The 19,768-nt window shown below is 41.2% G+C and overlaps 1 protein-coding gene across 2 annotated transcripts in view; it reads right to left on the bottom strand.

Moving 5' to 3' along the window:
• usp43a (ubiquitin specific peptidase 43a) overlaps positions 1–19,768 on the bottom strand; it is a 69,746-nt gene that overhangs the window by 29,158 nt on the left and 20,820 nt on the right. For both annotated transcript variants that reach the window (XM_061679469.1, XM_061679470.1), the window contains exons 3-6: positions 10,757–10,845; positions 5,335–5,427; positions 2,267–2,402; positions 1,922–2,066 (exon numbers count right to left, since the gene is read on the bottom strand). In XM_061679469.1, the coding sequence (XP_061535453.1) occupies positions 1,922–2,066; positions 2,267–2,402; positions 5,335–5,427; positions 10,757–10,845 (463 nt within the window). The remainder of the gene's footprint in view (positions 1–1,921; positions 2,067–2,266; positions 2,403–5,334; positions 5,428–10,756; positions 10,846–19,768) is intronic.

The raw sequence follows: 19,768 nt of genomic DNA, 5'->3' as shown, positions 1-19,768 counted from the left end.
TATTCAGAATACCGTGTTTAGACTAGTGAGGGCGCTTACAACATACTTGGACATATGTAACTGACTGCCACCTCTGCTCTATTGTAAAGATAATTTCTCTCTGTCTGTCCCCTCGCCATTGTTATACTCACTGGACACAGAAAATATTCTCTCTTTACAAAATTAATGATGCTGACTTTTGATGGACACTGTCAGAACAGTGTTCATTTTACAACATGTCTACTATTGTGGTTGTAGATTATTACCCATTCACTGATCCCTCCTTCCATCGAAAGCACCTATCAATGAATCCTTCCATCCATGCACCAATCCAACAACCCAAAAAACATCCACTCTTCCATCCATCCACTCACTTTCTCCCCTGGCCATTCATCCATCCTTCCATGAGTACACACGTACCCACCGATAAATCCACCCATCCTTCCCCACTCACCCTTCAATTAATCAACCTCCCATCATCTATCATCCAGTGATCCATCCAACCATCCTTCTGATGATACACCCATCTTTTATTCCATCCATCCAGACATTGGTAATACTAGTCGTGACTTTGACTTTAACTTTATTCATCAAAGCCTATAAACGCTGATACCCTCATTCCCAGCATAGTTGTGCCACACAAAAAATAATAATCATTTGAAATAAAAAATGGAAGAGAAAACATCAAGATTGGATGGAAGAGAGACTTCTGGCATGATGTGCGTCAATAACTTAGTGAGTGACCCCTATCACTAACAATGTGCACACTGGCTAAAAATACCCAGAGGGCTGCAAAGCTTAAACCTGCATGAATCAAAGGTCGTGACTGTAAACAAGCATCAATGGCCACAGACCACCTGAGCTCTCTTGCTGACTGTGAAGAAAGAGATTAGGCAGAGGAAAGAAGCCAGATGCAGCCTTCTTCCAGTTCCTTTTTGGTGATTTTCCATCGCAGCTACAACAGCTTGTACCTCCATTTTTAATACAAATATATAAGAGTGCAATATGTCTTTTAACCCTCCAAAATGAGGAGGTAACTGCACAATGTACAATCAAGGTCATTTTTCATCAGCCAGGTGCATCTTCATCTGATTGTGAGTGTTTATCAGAAGAATGTTAGTGTGATTGTATATACAAGCATATTTACGTCTCCAAATCCAAGCTTTAAAATCCTCTAGAAAGAACGGCCATAAAATTACATGGCCGCCAATTTATTGAGCTATATTTTGAAGTGTTTTTCTTTATAAATGCAGCATAAAATGAATCCGCAGGCCAATATTGTAAGCCTTTAAGTGCTTAAAAGCAAAAATAATTCCAGCATGCTCCCCGCTGACAGATTCTGCTTTACTTGCTAACATTAGTTGAGTTTGAGTTGTCTGTATTTTTCCATTTAAGGGGCAGGGGACATCTACCCAACCACAGAGAGTACCTTGCATCCTGCAATCTACTCACCCCCCAAAAAAAGAAAAAATTTAAAATCAGTTTTTGTCATATTTATTAAGAGTCATGACTAACCCCAATAAATGTATAGTATTTTCGTGGAAGAAATGTATTTTTTTTTTAAACTCATTTAGCTTTTGTATTTAATTACTGAACTTAATATATTTACAGTTGTTTTTGCAGGAGCTCATTCAGCCAAGTTGCTGCTGGAGTAAAAATAAAAACAGTTTTGGATGAGGTCACGTGACGCACCAGGCGGCGTTGAGGCATTCGGGCAATCAAAGGCGCTGCGGCGCTCGTGCTTAAAGAAGCTCAATGCACGAATGTGCAAAGCGGGCTCGCAGACACACAAGGCACCATGGCAGTTTCATGAATCGCAATGTGTCTGTGGGAATGCTCGTCAAAAAGAGAGGCAGAACAGGAGAGCATTTGGATGATGGAGGGAAATCTGGGCTGGAGATGATGATGATGATGATGATGCATAACCTGTTGCCATGGGTACCTGAGTGTTGCGCAGAGCCTCCACGACCGTGCAGAGGCGGAGCTTGGAAGGCGTAGATGACGTCGCTATCAGCGATGGCTGTCAGGTCATCTTCGTCTGAGAAGGAACGCTGGAATCCGGTGGAGTACAACTCGGCCAGGATGACCTTTACCGGGGGAACCAGACGGACAACACATAAAATACCAACGCACATTCGAATTCTTCAGCTCTTAATTTGCACTATTAAAACTCTTCATAGGCTGAAGTTAATTCTAGCTGTACCAGCGCTAAAGGGCTGGGAAGAGCTAACACTGAGCCTTTGTTCAGGCAAATGAAAAAAATAAATACAATGAAATAAACGAATACCTGGTCTGGAGAGATGCCTCCCTCCTCTGCCACCATGACTCTCAAGCTTGAGAGTGAACCAAAGAGAGGCACGGCGAGCCCGACTCGTAGATATCGCTGACTCTTGGTACTGAACACCAGCGTCACACACATTGGCCTGCAAACAGAGAAGCATTGAGGCCTTTATTCGCACTACTATTAAACAATACGACGGATATGTTACACTTGAAGTGAAACTGGATTGTAGAGCAATTCAGTGAGGTACTGCCCAGCCGAGTGGAACAAATAAGTCCCGTAGCCCACTCACGTCACAGTCTACTGGGACGCTAATTGTTGTTTAAAAAAAACAACAACAACAACAACAACACCCTCTCTACATAATGGAGGATCATATTTAATACTACATATACACCTCGTTCACAACTTAGCAGCTAACTTCATGTTCATGTTCACGTGTCAAAAAACAGCATCGAGTACATAGAGTCCACGCCAGTAATTACGAAGGATGGGACAGTATTGGTAACCCACAGTACGGTTTGGTATCGGTATGTGGTTTGTGCTTGAAGAGAACAACCTTTTTTCCTCACAACATTATTTCTTCATTTTGCTCGTCTGCAAACTCGGCATTCCGTAGTGTACTGAATAACAACAGTTCAAGTTAACTGTTTTTAACCAACCTTTTTGAATAGTCACCCCTTTTAACTCTTATTCCTTGACTACTTATTTACACGTGACGACACGAGTATAAAATATGTATAATATACAAAAAGAAAAAACATTTAAACAAAAACACTACTATGTACCATCTATGAGAGAAACACGGTACATTGGTGCTTTCGCAAGTACCGTACAGAAATTAATCTGATTTTGTGGCCCTAGAGGACACCACAGACAACGTAAGTCATGTTTGCGTTTTGCTGTTGCAACAGCAGCATTTAACCGAGTTGAATCATCATGAATCCAACAAAACAAAAGATTCCAGAGTATTAGGAAGATGCGCACCCTTCCATCCATCCATCCATCCATCCATCCATCCATTTTCTGAGCCGCTTCTCCTCGCTAGGGTCGCGGGCGTGCTGGAGCCTATCCCAGCTATCATCGGGCGGGAGGCGGGGTACACCCTGAACTGCTTGCCAGCCAATAATCGCAGGGCACATACAAGCAAACAGCCATTCGCACTCACATTCACACCTACGGGCAATTTAGAGTCGTCAATTAACCTACCATGCATGTTTTTGGGATGTGGGAGGAAACCGGAGTGCAGGCACGGGGAGAACATGCAAACTCCACACAGGCGGGGCTGGCCGGGGATTGAACCCCGGTCCTCAGGACTGTGAGGCAGGCACGGTGTGAGACCAGTCTCACACCGTGCCGCCAGATGCGCATGATGCGCATTTTAATTTGGTTTGATGTGTAACGCCTTTTTAGGGGGAAATAGTTGATTTGTGGTGCTGTTGTAGGAAATCCAATTTCACCGGGACGGATAATCTAATTTGTCTGTGTGTGACTTCATATCTAATTGGATTATTCTCCCATCTCTTCACAGTTCAACTGTCGAATGTGTTAGGAGGGAGGAGAGTATGTGTTGTTGTTTTAATTATGTCAGATGCGGCCGGGTGAGACAGCAATGAGAAATGAAATGGGATGAGAGTGCAGGATGACTGTTGAGAGCAACAGGAAATAGAGACGTCATCTTTGAACACCTTATGTCGCTTTATCGCTTTGAGCTGGTGAACTAATACTGGAATTTGTCACACCAGTTGTTTGTTTCTGAACATGCCTTGAATGTTTAGATTCAAATATTATCCCGCCTCACATGCAGCTATTTGTGCAGCAAAGTATTTTCCTATCCTAAGCTCCTAAATTCATATGCATGACTATTTTTTCTATTTGTGGACTTTTGGAAATGATTTAGTTTCCAGTATATTCAAAGTCCCAATTTACACGAAGCACTACAGTTTGGTTCAGGATATTTTTTCTGAATTGTATTACTGGTATTGTTTTTATCTGCAGCACACAGGCATCGGTGTCTTGCTGCTAGCCTGCTCATGCTGGGTCTTCCGGGACGTCAGACTCAGCAGGCCTTCTGCTTAAATACTGCTGCAGCAGGAGCATGGAATCACCCCAGCTTGTGTGTTTTGTGTAATGAAAGGGACCGCATGCTGCAAACACAACTCTGACACTCCCAAGTGTGGTCTGTCAGCATGAAATATGAAACAAGGACATATTTATTAGGCATAAATGGAGACATTTTTGTAACATTGTATTTGTCAGCTCAGCTGTATGCATCTTGTAGCTACATTGGCTACATTGGCTTTACATTAGCTACAAAAAGTAATGGAGAATGACTCGCTTGAATCATCAATGTGCTTTTAAGTAGTAAGCCATGATGCATCAATACAGGATTTAACAATTAAACGCAACATAGCGGTTAGTTGGCCTGGGATGACTCTTTCCTCCATTGATTTATATGAGGGTAACCTCAACATTGTCTATTACTTTGTTTATTCAATGATTGACACACCTCTGATGCATCATATTTTCATTTTACAGTATCTGCGTGTTTGCTGTAGTTTAGATTTACAGTGGGTGCTTGTGTTTGTGTTGTTTGAGCAGACACAGGTGTTATACATCACTAATCGATATATTTCAATGATGTCAATCTTTTGACGGCGTGTATCCGATTTGTGCATTTACGCTGCACTCACCTTGACAGATATGAGTGTCCGATTTTTAACCACATTTAGAAGAGGTCTGATTCCAATACGAAGATATCCGACTGCATGCATCTTCTTTTTTTTTTTCTATTTACGCTACCATGATGGCGCATACCTGAACTGTGCCACTTAAGAGTAGGTACGGAGCCTTAGTACTGAACCATGAGGTACACCACTCACACTGTTTGCTGTTGTAGCATGTCCTTTATTTAAAAGTGAATGAGGATCCAGATAATTAAAGATTTTGAGCCATTGAGCATCTGCATTATCAGCAGCATCACACAAATAGTTAGGATAGAATGGTGTGAGTGTTTGATCTTTTTAACTAAAAAAATTATTCTAAATGGGGAATTGTGTTTTTCCGTACATTACCTGGTTTGTCGCAGAGGGATGGGCAGGGAAATACATAAAAAGGGGTCGAAGGTGTTGCTCTGCTTAAGGCAATGAGGGCAAGTCAGAGATGACCTGCGGAGAAAAGAAAAGAAAATGTGAGCAATATTTGGCTTTTAGCTAAGAAAATATTAAACATTTGAATCCGATAATTCCATTAGCCTCACTGTGTGTGTGTGTGTGTATATATATATATATACATACATATATACATATACATATACATGTATTTATTTTAACTAATCATACCATTTCCGAGGAGATCTTTGCAGGGAACTTCTTGAAAACGTGAAAACAAACACAACAGAGGCATTTCTTTGTCGTCGGTGGATGACTCACCCAGCGACTAATTGGGACACGTCATCTATTAAGAGGGACAACCACAATTTGAGGAAATCTTATATTGCAAAATGTGTATTTTTCATAACACCATTTTGCCATTACTGTAGTATATGACACTTTTTAAGTGCATTCGAGTCTACTTGTCACAAGGCTCCTTTAGCTCTTGCATAGAAGTGGCCATTAGAGGGTAGAAATCGCTCGCATACACAGTGTTGGTCTGATGGACCAAGAGGTATGAAGTATCATCAGCACAGACAACAAATCCTCTTAAGTATGGCATCAGTGTGCAAGGCACAAGTTCAAAGTCTGGTCATTTGCATGCAGCAGAGTGTGGATGAGAAGTCTTGAATTAGGCCATCTGGATATGGAGTTAAGCAACCCCCCCACCCCCCACCCCGCCCCAAAAAAATGGGGTGCTGTTCAGATTTTAAGCACGAAATAAAAACATGGTCAGATGATCAGTTGTATCACAGTGACCAATAGATTCTGGATGATGAGGGCGGCGGAGGCATCTAAGAGCTAAGATCGATAGGGAAACAAAAGCGAGTGAGCAAAGAGGCAAAGGGAGTGACAACAAAGTGCAGGGGGCTTCAGCGGGGGGATGCATTAAATATCAACACAAGGTCGGGCACGGGACAGCCAAGTTGACGAGAGAGAGAGCAAAGACGAGAGCGCAATAAGGACGGAGAAAAGGGCACCAAGAGCAGCAGTGAAGCTCTTTACACCCACGGGAAGCAAACACGCACACAGATATCAACACTAACATCATCCAACTTTTATTAGAAAGAGCCACAGTAATCAGTGATGGAAAACTTACTGAATAAATCACTGCGGGTTCATTAGAAATTGAGATTATTACAACTAAAATTCAATCGACAAAGTCTCGGTGCCCAATTGAAAATCCTGCAGACTTCAATCTGATAGGATAATTTAGAATTATATGTTCCCAGGGGTCAATTAAAAGGTCTCCAACATTCTTCTTCAAATCACTGTTCTGTTTTGTGCAAATGCCGGAGGGATCGAATGGCACTGGAACTCGATGTTGGCTTTCGTCCTTGCCGCTTACGTGCACATATTTCTCCAGATTCTCTGAATCTTTTGATTGAGAAACGTTTTTAAACCGTTGGACTATTTGCTCAGGCAGTTGTTCACAAAGTGATGACCCTCGCCCCATCCTTGCTTGTGAGCAACTGAGCCTTTCGGGAATGTTCCTTTTATACCCAATGGAATGTTCCAGACAGCTGTTTCTTTTTTTTTTTAACATTGCTCAACTTTCCCAGTCTTTTGTTGTCCCCGTCTCAGCTTTTTTGGAACCTGTTGCAAGCGTCAAATTCAAAATGGAAAAACAATAACGTTCATCGGTTTCAACATTCAATATCTTGCCTTTGTAGGATGTTTTACACAACTTCCCAACTTCATTGGAATTGGATTTTGTAAAATGTCATAGCTTTTGTTGCCGCTTGTTGGTGATATACTTGAATGTTTTTTGGTACGGTTACAGCTGACTTTAGCCAACCATTGTCTCAATAAAGAGGTTGTTGAGTGACTGCTCGTCTACTTTTCATCGTGTGAGTAGACTGTCCTGTACCGAAAAATATCAACGACAGCGTCAACTTGACCTCACCAAATTACCGTTGACTTAACAAAAAAGCCCAAGCCGTGCAACCCGTAATATTCAGCTACTTTTCTGACAATTTTCAAAAAAGCCACAAGCAGCAAATCTGCTGACTCTCTGTGGTATCATTGGAGACTCCAGAGGAGGAGATGTTCACCCCTCCATGTCAAGACCTCAAATGAATGGCGCTTGCGCAAAGTCAACACTGGCTAATTTAACCCTATCCCCCCACCTATAAAGCCATCGCCCGTAAAGATTTGACTGTATTAGCAAATTAAGCTGATGAATTACATTTTGTCAAATACTGTGGCGGGTCCATGTGGACACATCGCCAAATACAAATACCCCCACAAATTTTTTGCCCAGTCTCTTCCTTGTTGTTGTGTCATGAACACTGACTTCAACAGAGGCAAGGGAGGCCTGCAGTTCTTTCGAAGTTGTCCTGAGTTCCATTGTGGCCTCCTGGAAGGGTCATTGCCGTTCTCTTGGGGTAATCTTTGTCGGCCGACCACTGTTCCGTGTTTTCTCCATGTGAGGATGATGGCTCTCGCTATGGTTCGCTGGAACCCTCAAGCTTTAGAAATGGCTTTTGTAACCCTTCACAGACTGATAGATGTCAAATACTTAATTTCGCCATAGTTCTGGAATTTTCTTTGGATTGTGTTATTTTGCTGCCGCTTTTTTCGATCTTTTGTCCAACTTGATTTTGTCGAGACAGATTCTGTTTCAGTGATTTCTTGATCGAACAGGTCTGGAGGTAATCATGCTTGGGTGTGATCAGTGAAAATTAATCCAAAATTGTGATTAGCCACAATTCATTTATGATTTAACAAGGGGGGTAATTACTTTTTCCACATAAGGCCAGGTAACTGAATACTTATTTTTCTTAATAAATGAAATCATCATTTAAAAACAGTTGGGTTATATTTGTCTGATATTTACATTTGTTTGATGATCTTAAACATGAAAGTGGGGAAACTAGGCAAAAGTACAAGCATTTGAGAAGGCGGCCAATGCAGCACTCTATCAGCTCATCCATCATATATGTTATATAAACTTGTTTAGAGCTAGACGGCGTCTCGGAGACAACAGGCCATTACAAATAGACACCACAAAGTCAGGGTGACAGACAGAGAGGAGGAGCGAGGCCCCGACAAAGACAAAGATTCAAACGCGAGCGTCGCAACACGGGCGACGCGAGCGCCGTTTCCCACGACGGCGGCCCAATGCACAAGACAGCACGGGCTCTAATCGCAAACATTTATTCAGATCAGAGAACTCCGCCGACTCCCTCTGAGGAGCATCTACGGAAGATATGAAAGGAATGGGGGAGGAAGACGAGAGGAAGAGAGACCAATTTAACAAGAAGGAAGCGAGTGAGTGACAGTTGCAGGTCGACAAACACGACACAAACAAAACCCAGGAAATGAAATTGCTCTACTGTTACTAACGGCCACCTATGACTGACGATCACAACAGCAAAGGTTTAGTGACAAGATCAAAATCAAGTAAATTCACTTGTTTTCAGTTGCTGGGCGACATGAAATTTAGCGGGGCGGCTTTATTTACTGATCTTGTTGTTTGAATTCGTGGCTTTTTGTCACCTAAGCTATTCATTGAACAAAATAGAAAGCTGAAGACGTAACCTAGCAACGGAGACAGTTCGTCCATTGTTGTTGTTTTTTATTGGATTTTGTTTGATTCCCTGATAGCTACATGGGAACATTACACTGTCTTTTAGAACAGCTTTGTAGTTGAATTATGTACAAGCCCACCTTTCTTGGAATGTGTTGCAGCCATATAATTCTAAGTTAATGATTATTTGCGAAAAACAATCAAGTTGAATAGTTTGAACATTAAATATCTTGCCTTCGTAGTGTAGTCAATTAAATATAGGTTGAACAAGATTTGCAAATCATTGTATTCTGTTTTTATAACGTCCCAACTTCATTGGAATTTGGGTTGTAAATGTGCCAGACGTGGTCTCATTTTCTCCAATTTGACAAAAGCATGCGTTATTGTCACTGTGACACACAAAAGACTCTCCAGTACATTTGCCCAAGCGGGCAACGAGTACACTGGTCCTTTCGGACCCCCTCTCAGTCAAGTAGAGGGGTGAAGAGACATCTTTTTCTTCAGTCCAATATTGCGAGTCTTGCAGTTGCACGATAAGCTTGTTAGCTGTGACGCTACGGCAGCTAATCAGTGACAGAACGTCCAACGGTTGAAGCACCAACTCACTGGCGCTGTGGACTTAACAAGGGCTGTCAGTCAAACAAGTGATTACAAACCCATTGTGTGTGTGTGCGTGTGTGTTGCTCCTTTATCTGATGAGCGAACACCTACAAGGTATTGGATATAATCAGGAGGATTCCCCCCGCCCCTGACTCAAATGTGTCTCTTAAATTCTTCAATTTACGAGCATTTGTGTTCATTCTTTCGGCGTGCCGCTCAAGGCTATGTGGCTTCACTTCCAATAGAGGGCACCGGAACCTTCGATTAATACCGAGTGGCTGCAGAAAAAGAAGACGAGTGCCTTGGGTTGCTCATTGCGAAACGGCTCGAGGAGGAATTGAGTGTGTGGAAACATGAACACATGAGACGATGGACATATTGGCACTGAAAATGATGAACATCGTAATTCATAATGTCGTACTTAACATAAAGTAATTAAAAACAGAACCTTACAGTGAACCACCGCATATTTGCGGTTTGTCTTTCGCAAATTTTCCTCAACGTATCCCCCCCTTATTCGCTGAAAAACCTGCCCAGTCATCGCTTTTGTTCTCAGGCCAAAGCAATAACAGTATTACTTTGGCTCTCATTTAAACACTCTGAAACATATAACGTGTGAAAATACTGTACGCATTGTAGCGTCTGGGTGTTAGAGACGTGTGTGCCTTTAAGAGGCGTGTCCTGGTGGGGTTGCGGCGTGTTCACTCAACTTAAAAAAAAAACCAAACAAAAACAAAACAACAACAACAAACTATAAAGTGCATCGGCAACGGTGCCTCTCCTTTACATACATATATATGTCACAAGTCTCTGAAGCCCCATTCCTTCATGGAGCTCACTTGCTAAAATATTTCTGGATATAAAGGGAATTCATATAAAAGCAAAAAGAATTAACATTGCCCTTTTCTTGTTTTAAATCAAAACATTTTCTTTTAGGCCTTCCTCGGTCCTCAACTCTTGCTAGCCTCACAAACACCGCCTCACTCCACTTGCAAAGCTGCTCTGAATAAACAACCCGATTGACTTACTTGCACCATGCTATTGCGAGTGTGCACGTATTTAATGCTGTGATAAAAAATAAAATAAAAGCTGCCAGTAAGCCATCAGAGTCAAAAAGATTAAAAGTGAGACTATTGTAAAGATACCAAAATTACAAGCATTCTACAAAAGGATACAACTGCATAAAAAGAGAAGTCCTCTGCATGGTCTCACCTGTACTGGGCCTGGAAGTGCTCCTGGACAAAACTGTTGCGGCCTCTGGGCTGTTGCGTGTTGTTCAGGTCCTCCAGTGAGCTGGGTCCCTGGAAACACACACGAAAGCAGAGGGTTTAACAGTTTAACCTCTACAAAAAAAATATTAAGGTAACTATACAAAATACTGAACAAAAATATGCAGTCTGAAACAAAAAAAAAGACACATTTCAGAAAATGGGAAAGTATTAGATGAAACATAAATATTAAAAGGAAAACAATGCAGATAATTAGCTAAAAATGTACAAATATGACAAAAATATTGGGGAAAATGCACAAATATTAGATGAAAAATATAAAATCATAGAAATACAAAACAAGAATATATTAGATGAAAAATACAAAAATATTGGACAAGAAATGTGAAAATAGTAGCTGAAAAATAATAATGGAACAAAGAATACACTGATATTGTAAAAAATAGTCAAACAGATGAATACCATTAAAAAATACTAAATAATAGAAGAAAACAACAAAACAAAAATGCAACAAGATAAAAAAATACACAAGAATATATTAGATCCACCCACCCTTCAATTTTTTACACCGATTATCCTCACCTGAAAAATAAAATATCGGACGAAGAAATGCGCAAATAGTAGCCGAAAAATACAAATCTAAGAAAGAATACACAGATAAATTGAAAAAAAATCAAACATCAGATGAACAAATAGAGTTTAGAGAAATATTAAATTATAGACAAAAACAATAAAACGCTGTGCAAAAAAATACAGAAATATGACACAAAAACTCAAATTTTCACAAAAAAATATTACACAAAAATACAAATTGGATAAAAATATACAAATATTGGGGAAAAAAACAAAAATGTCTGCTCTGTTGTCTTCATCTTCTACAGTCTTTCTCTGTTTCTTTGCTGCTAGTAGCGGAAAGACAACTACTGCACACAAAGAGGCAAAATACATGTACATATATATACTGTATTAGTGAAAATTACAGTTTTAAATTGTAATACCAACCATCCAAAATGTTATCACGGTTTATCAGTAAAGCATAAATCATTTCATCCTTACAAGGGATTTACTCTTAACTAGCAATTCACCTTTTCTTTGGCTTTCTACAACACATACCGAAAGACAGACCGCTCTCAACAAGCACGGTTAAGAGAAGGAATTCAAGACGAAGCGCTCCCTTCTTTTAACGTCTCAGCATCGGTTTTAGCCTGATCCAGACTTGATTTTACGTGACTGTTCCAGGACATCTTCGTGACGACCTGGCTGATATGACAGACACGGATCACGCCACAAACTCAAGTTGCAGACGAAAATACCCAACGTGCTAGCGCACACACCGGCTGGTGTCACGCCATGTGTCACGTTTTATTTAGGTCAGTACTTTTATGAGATATTTCCATCTTTAGGTGTGGAAGCCTATATCGAAAGTGTCCTCTCGACGGAGACATTTTTAGAGAGGAGTCATACGTGTTAATAGATGAGTCAAAGGCGTGAGTACTGCTGGATTCTCACAGTTTGTAATGTTAAGCGGGTAACCTGGCAATGTAGATACGCCTTAGTGTTAGCTTAGCAAAGGAGCTGGCTCAGGCATTGGAAATAGTAGTAGTTAGGGGGCACCAATACTTTTTAACTAGAGTACATAAATGCACTGATATGAGCAATGAAATGAAAGCTTGGACTTGTCCGTCTTGACTAGAGATTTGGAAAGCACTGACAGAATGATCGCTTCCCTCGGGGGATGTCGGCACTCGCTTTCCTCATACAAGAACATATGTTCTAATCAAATCCCAGCTGATTCCCCTCGGCGGGCGTTGATGTGGGACACTGATCGGCGCGCCTCTGCAGCTCACTGGTGACCGCGTGGGAGCCTGGCGAGCAGTCAGGTTGCGTAATTGGGGGTGTCTATGGGGCACAGTAAATACGAGAGCCACGTTGGCCTGGAAATAGACCAAATCGAAAGCCTCCAGAAACAACTCAAACAGACTTTAAGCAGTGATTATGGCGCTCGCCATGAATTCCGTCTTAAACTGTAGCGCTATTTAGATTTTTTGGTTTGGTTTCCCTTTATATACAGTACCTCAAGAAAATGTCATTCCTAGTTAATACTGCAAAAATATTCTTACAATAACACTAAATTGATTTAAGAAGTAATAACTTACCATTTCGCAAAAGCTGGTTTCTTAGCTTTCCACATGACGATAAACTGGATTTTTCTTTTTTTTTTTTTAACCACAGTGCACAATTACTTCCTATTTTTACAGCCTTCATCACTACCACTGTGGACTAAAAGGCACATGACTTTCCTCGCCTTTCCTTACAAAGGAGATTAATAACTTGCGCTTTAAAAAGCAAAGTCCAGATGAATCAATTGTTCGCGCCAAAAGCTTGAGTGATGGTGCTTTCTTTTCAAATTGAACCCTTTGGAAGTAATAAGCAGGACTGATCTTTTTAAAAAAAACGTTAATTATGCTAAAATGGGACTGGAAGTCTCAGGCAGTTGAAGTACAAAGGTTTTGATCCTTTTTTTTTTTTTGTTATCAGCAGTAATGTGACAAGAAGCACTTTGAAAACAAAGCACCAATTATAAATTGTATATTGACTCTTTTACAGTTCGAAAATGAAATGTATTTTGTTAAATACTGCATTCATTCAAAGTGTGGATACATTTTTTGGGACATCTCAAACTTATATACAGTAAATGGAGTGGGAATCACAGGAAAGTTTTTATTTGATACACTATTACCATATTTAGCCAAGCGTAATATCTTAATAGGGAGATTAGGAGAGCTATTGGAAAATGCAGATGATACTTAATTTAATTATTTAAAAAAAAAAAGAAAAAAAAGGAATCTGGTCTTTTCTCAACTCACAACGAAAGGCGAAGCAAGTGGCGGAGCAGCAATTGTGACAATGAAACAATTTGAATGTATCATTTTGTGCCATGTTGACAATACATAAAAGCAGAGTAGCATTAAAGTGCCAAGTGCATTATCAAGTGCGCAAGTGCACATACCGTATGTGGACGTTGGATAGCCACAGTGGAGCAGCAACATTTCATTCAACCCATCATTTGCTACCCGAATCCTCTTACAGTTTAAGCCACAGTGGTAAATCTGGAAAACGATCAAAGGTAAACTTGACATTGTCACAAAGGTAAAGATAAAGGCTCGTAAACGCCTTTGTGCTACAACATCGTGTCTCTATAATGTGTGTGCAGCAAGGTTAGTACAAGCGCCGCAACGCCAAGAGTCATCCTGGCTCGACCGCCAATATTATAGAGCCCTAAACGTTGGTTATCCGAGGTCGTCATGGCTATTCTCTTGATTATAAGTCAGCGAAACATCTGAGTGCTGTCAAAGCCATTAGTTTGAGGTAAAATCTCACATATTGTGAGATTCAGCTCTTGCTATCAGATGATTTTGGTTTCCTGCAAGTGAGTTATTTCCATTCACAACACAAGTGAAAAAGTATTTGGTACACCGGACTTTGTCGCCGAAGATTTGCTTTATTACTATTATTTGTCACCGTTTCTAACCTGCTTCGAGCAAAAACATGCATGTCTTTATCGTATTTTGGCATTAGCAGTGCAAGTCAAAAGACAGAAGTACGAGAGAGAAAAAGAGAAGGAAATATGGGCAAGCACAATGACGAGAAGCACAAGGGGAGACGATTGCACAGCTCGGAGAGATAAGAAGATCATTTGGAGGCAAGCGGTGGGACAAGCACAATGCTCAGGAAAATATGTGGACCCAGCAGTGCTTCTTTACTAAGCAGACTGAACAGTCGCACTCATCACGTCCCCAAAGAGGCAGTAAAACAACATCGGACAAACACGGTGGCAAAATCAATCATGTCTCTTTTAATGCTCTTATTTCAAAACGCAGCTTTGCCACGTGTGCGTTATTACCATTGTTGGTTTAATATGGATGACCCAATTTGCTTTGTCCCCCCCACCCCCCAAAAAAAAATTATAATTAAATGTGAAAAGATTATATTTTACGTGTACTACATCAGCAACTGTGCTGAAATTATTATACATAGGCTGTAATTAAAGACGTTGGATTTTTTGTTTGTTTGTTAAATTTTGGCTTAGAAAAGAAGATGAACCATCCTGTTGAAAATGATTTCTTCCATTGAAAATGATATCTGACAGAGCACCGGCAATTAATTTTTGTTTCTGTTTTGGTGTTTGGACTGTGTGTGTTTTTTGTCTTCTTCTTTCAAGGCTGCATTGTGGGATCGGGTCTCTGCTGTGTGAAGTTTGGGCCTTTCCACCGTGCTTTGTGTGTGTTTTCTCACAGTACTCCGGCTTCGTCAGCTGGGATAGGCTCCAGCTCACCCGTAACCGTTTCGTCAGAACAAGCGCGATAGAAAATGGATGGACGGTGCTTCACTTCCCAGTGTTGTTTTAACTGATGGACAGTGACTCAACTGTGGGAGACAATCATTACGATGTGATTGTTTAGTAATGCTTGATTTTTAAACAATGGGGGACACAGAGTCAAGAAGAGGAGGGGAGGCTGTTGCCGGAGCGGGTGTGGTTGGCTTATGGGGCGTCATTGGTCGGTCTCCATCCATTCAAACAAAACGCTGTCGGGGGCAGTAAAGCGGCTGACTCACAACAATCTTTTCAGTTGTGGACGGCTGCTGTTAATTCGGTCTATTCATGAGGGGCTTACGGGAACAAGATGGCCTGTGAGATAACGATGGAAAGCACAGGCATTTGAAACCCGGCCCTACGTTCTGGCCCGCTGTGTTCTACTGGCCCATCACACAATACATTTCGATATTTATAGACCGCACTTGTTAAGACAAAAGGCAAATAGTGCCGCCGCGCATGTCTCCTCTTAGGTGCCATCTCTCAATAAAATATATGTGCCAGTTCCATTTCAGAGCAGAGTGCAGGGAGACCTGCCACTCTGGTCGTTGCCATGGAGATGTCTGTCTGGCCAAAAACAAAAGGCAAGAAGAGATATTAAGCAGCCTCAGACAAGAGTCACTGGCAGGGCTTCAGGAGCACCAGAGCTGGCTTGGCAAGCACTGTAGAGAACTGGCCCCATGTGGACCAGTTCATTGCCAGCCAGCTACAATGTTTCAGAACCAAACGAACTCATGACATTAGTTGTGACGAGTGAATAGATTGATTAGCCTCTCAAGCGGACTGATCTAACTGAAGTGTGTGAGTTGGGCTGAACTTTAAGCTACAAAAAGAATAGAAAGCAGCTTTGTTGACGGAGCCAGAAGGCATTGACGTTGCCTAGTTGATCTTCATAGATTGTCATAAAGACGCACTTGTGATGCGTCACTCGTCAGGGGCTTAACAAGTTTTGTCAGCGCCCAATAGTCTCAATTCTTTCCCAATGTTCTTAAAATTTGGTCGTAATGATAAAAGATATGCACCCCAAGATGTTAGTAAACGGTACAGCATCATGCAATGTTGAACAATTTGGAATGCAGTGGCACCTTGACTTCTTTGTCCCAGCTTTTAACACAATGTACTCATATTGAATCAAATTTCCCCATTGAAATGAATTCAATTGCTATTAATTCGTTCCATCCACCAACGGTTACTTGGGGTCTACCCAACCAGCGCCCTTGCAGTTGCAGTGCTCTTGAGCGCTTTGGCGACACCCGATAGGGCAGCTTTCTGGCCCCCTGTCAACAGTTCCTTGGTGCTGGGGTCTCAGTAGCATAGGCTGCATTTGACTATCCTGTTCCAACTGTTCACAACCATCGGGAAAGCACAAGCATTTAAGGAAGACAAACCTGGAAATGTGGGTGTGGCAGGAGTGAGTAAACAGAAAACAAAGCAAGAAAACCAGTCTGCATCTTTGAAACAGTTGGTAAGCATCCCAGCAGGACCAGTTCTGCTATCACACCGGAGATGACTGACAGTAATGAGTGTGGAAAATCTTGAGAGAAATGCCTCTTAGGATTTGTGGATTCTGCCTCCCTCTTTGCTCTTTGCCTGTCACACAAAAAGGTAGAAATAAAAGTCGGCAGGCTTCTTTATCTCTGCACTTATCGCGCCAAAAACACAACTTCTTGGATAAGGGCTGATGATATATATATTTCACAAAGGCTGAGAGGAAATCGGAGTGCCTGGAGAAAATCCACACAAGCACGGGTAGAACATGCAAACTCCACATGAAAGCCAAACTGTTTGGCAGATGTGCTGACTAGTTTTTCACATGCCTCCCTCGGAAAAAAATATGTTGCACAAAAATAACCCAGTTCCACATGAGCGTGGGTAAGATGATTTATCAACGATGATATGGAGGAAAATGCAACTGTCGTCACTAGATGACAGTGTATTGCATCATCACCTTCACCTGAAATTTGTGTTTACATTCCTGCCGGGATTCAGGTAGAACCATTCCATAAAGTAGCAGCAAGCAGAAAAATGTTGCCATGTATTTTTGGAAAGACTCACTGGAACACCATATCTGCAGCTGAGTCGTAACTAAAAATACTTCATTTCTAACTCTATTTTGCCATCAAAAGATCCCGCATATCTGTTATGCTTTTATAATTCATTGCAATGCCTAAAATGTCTTCAAATAAAGGATGGGGGGTGTGGGGGAAAATCCAAGAACAACCACAATACCAACCTCCATCCACTCTCAATCAAGTCTGTCGGCTCGCTCTCGGTGAGGACACGCAAGGTCATCTTTCAAATGTCGATTGAAAGAAATAGCAATTGGCCAAGTTAAATATTTCCTTACTGGACTTTGCATGATCCATTAAAAGCCTTTTCGAGTGGATGCTATTTGGCAGTGACGTGTCAGTGATGCCCACTCTTGCAGTGGCCATGGTAACGGGGTCACATGTATACATGCATGCGTAGAAAATAACCCAGTAAAAAAAGCAGGACAGTGCAACGCACACACACACTCCTTACAAGGTTCAGAAAAGTAGTCTGTCATTGTTCTTACTGGAAAGGCACAAAAAAAGGAACTGCCTTTGTAGTGATTACCCTTTATCCTGGCCTTCAAAGGTACAACTTCCAGTTTTTCCACTGTACTTTCCACTCTAAGGACAAAGGTCTAGAGACATGGCTCTCATTTAGGGCTTTGTTCATCTCGATACCTTTCTTGCCTCTGAATCTGAAAGCCATGTTGGACAGTTTTGTGCTTTCAACTCTGTGGGAACAACTGGACAAATGATCTTTAGATGCATCTGGTGTGGAAGAACTTCAAGAACTTCACTTTTGGGATGGACTCCCACATTCTTCCCAAAGACATACTCCCAAGATATTGTAGACAGTCTTCCCAAGAGTGGAAGTTACAGAGGACGGCCTACTGCTTCTGTCAAGACCTCTTGCAGTGAAACAAAATGTATGTCATGGCTGATGATCTCGATGAGACCTCGAACTGCCCCAATATTGCAAGTTGCAACTTCCCAGCTTTCTAGTATGTAGCATCATCTTCCATTTTTAGTTGGCTAGGTATCCCCAAAATGTCTTGGGGTTTCTTGGAGCATGTTACAAAGGGCGTCGTCGCTACGGCTGTGTATGTTGTTCGACTACTGAAGGGTACAAAAAAAAAAGGTCCTGGCCAGAAGGACCCTTAGGACGGTTGAACCCTGTATAATTCACCCCTGAGACAAGTGAAACACTTGCATGAGCATAATGGGGCCAACGTTTTGGGACATGGCCCAGCCTCCAGAGGGGAAAGGTACAGTGACCGATTGCACTGTCAATTTTGTTGTGGATGTAATCGAGCTACTAGTGTTGCATGGTATACCAGTACTAGAACAGTATAGCGATTCCTCTGGCCACTACCAAAGATACTGGCTCTTTAGCGTCATGTCAGTGTGCTGGGTTTTTCAAACCGATAGATTTAGGTTCACATCCAGATTGAGGGTACTCGTCCTCATGACAGCTCTCAATAATCAGTGTTGATTGATCATAAAAATAAATCCAATGATTGTGTTTAGATTGAGCGACCCTAGGTAAAACCAACCAAACTGTCCAAGCTTTGCAACCTTCAGATGAGCCAAGAACTTTAAGAAGCATTTAAAGGGCCTTACCCAATATTCACTAGCCTGACAAGAGGCTTCTCAAAATATCAGCTTGAACAAATAAATTAATACTCACTTTTGATTGACGGAGATGTAATATCTTTTATTGTATCGTTTATTGTACCAGCAGCATGTTGCTGATTAAGTGTTCTCTTTAATGAATCATTTCCCGGGGAGAGAAATTTGTCCAACTTAATTAACTTTGAAAAACGACTTCAGCGGTTGGACAACAAATCCTGCCAGAGAGATTATCTTGTTAATTGAACAGAAACCCAAGGAGAGAGCAATTAAATGATGCAGACCATTGGCTATTATACCCGTCATTGATGCTTAATGAGGCTTATTTGTGCCTTAAATGCTACACAATTGTTTCCCATTAGATGTATGTTCACTTCAAGGAAAAGATAGTATCAGTCATTGGTTTTAATTGGCTTAAATGTTATTACGTTTATTTCTGCAGTGGGAAAGAATAAAATGGACGTCACACAGCTAGTACAATCTGTCCTAAATGTATGACACAAAATGGCACTCATACATTATTTAACGATGACATTTGAAAAGTACATTTTATCCTTGTAGTTTTAGTGAAGTTCCTCAGTATGTTACCCCCAACAAAGGTATATAAAAAACAAAAAACAAAAAAAAAAACCACAAAATCTATCTTTGAGATTGTTGCTACTCAAACTGTTCCTTCTCTGTTCCTTGTTTAATTTTTCATACCTCCCTGCCGTGTTGGCATTTCATCGACAGCGGGAGGAGGGTCGGACTTCTGCCGCTTCAAATTCCTCTATTCTGGTTACAAATATCAGTTTTTTTTGTCATTAGTAATATTTGCAGTGATTTACAAGTTTGTCCAGATCACACTTCAAGTCTTGTTTACTTTTAATTGTTTTTAACCACAAATGATCATGCTTCACTTCTCCTGCAGATTTTAGACACGGGTAACCTTCTAAATTAAACATGCGCATTGAGGTTT

Source organism: Phycodurus eques, chromosome 6 (genome assembly GCF_024500275.1).
Source record: "Phycodurus eques isolate BA_2022a chromosome 6, UOR_Pequ_1.1, whole genome shotgun sequence".
NCBI lineage: Eukaryota > Metazoa > Chordata > Actinopteri > Syngnathiformes > Syngnathidae > Phycodurus > Phycodurus eques.
This window is presented reverse-complemented; position numbering and strand designations above follow the sequence as displayed.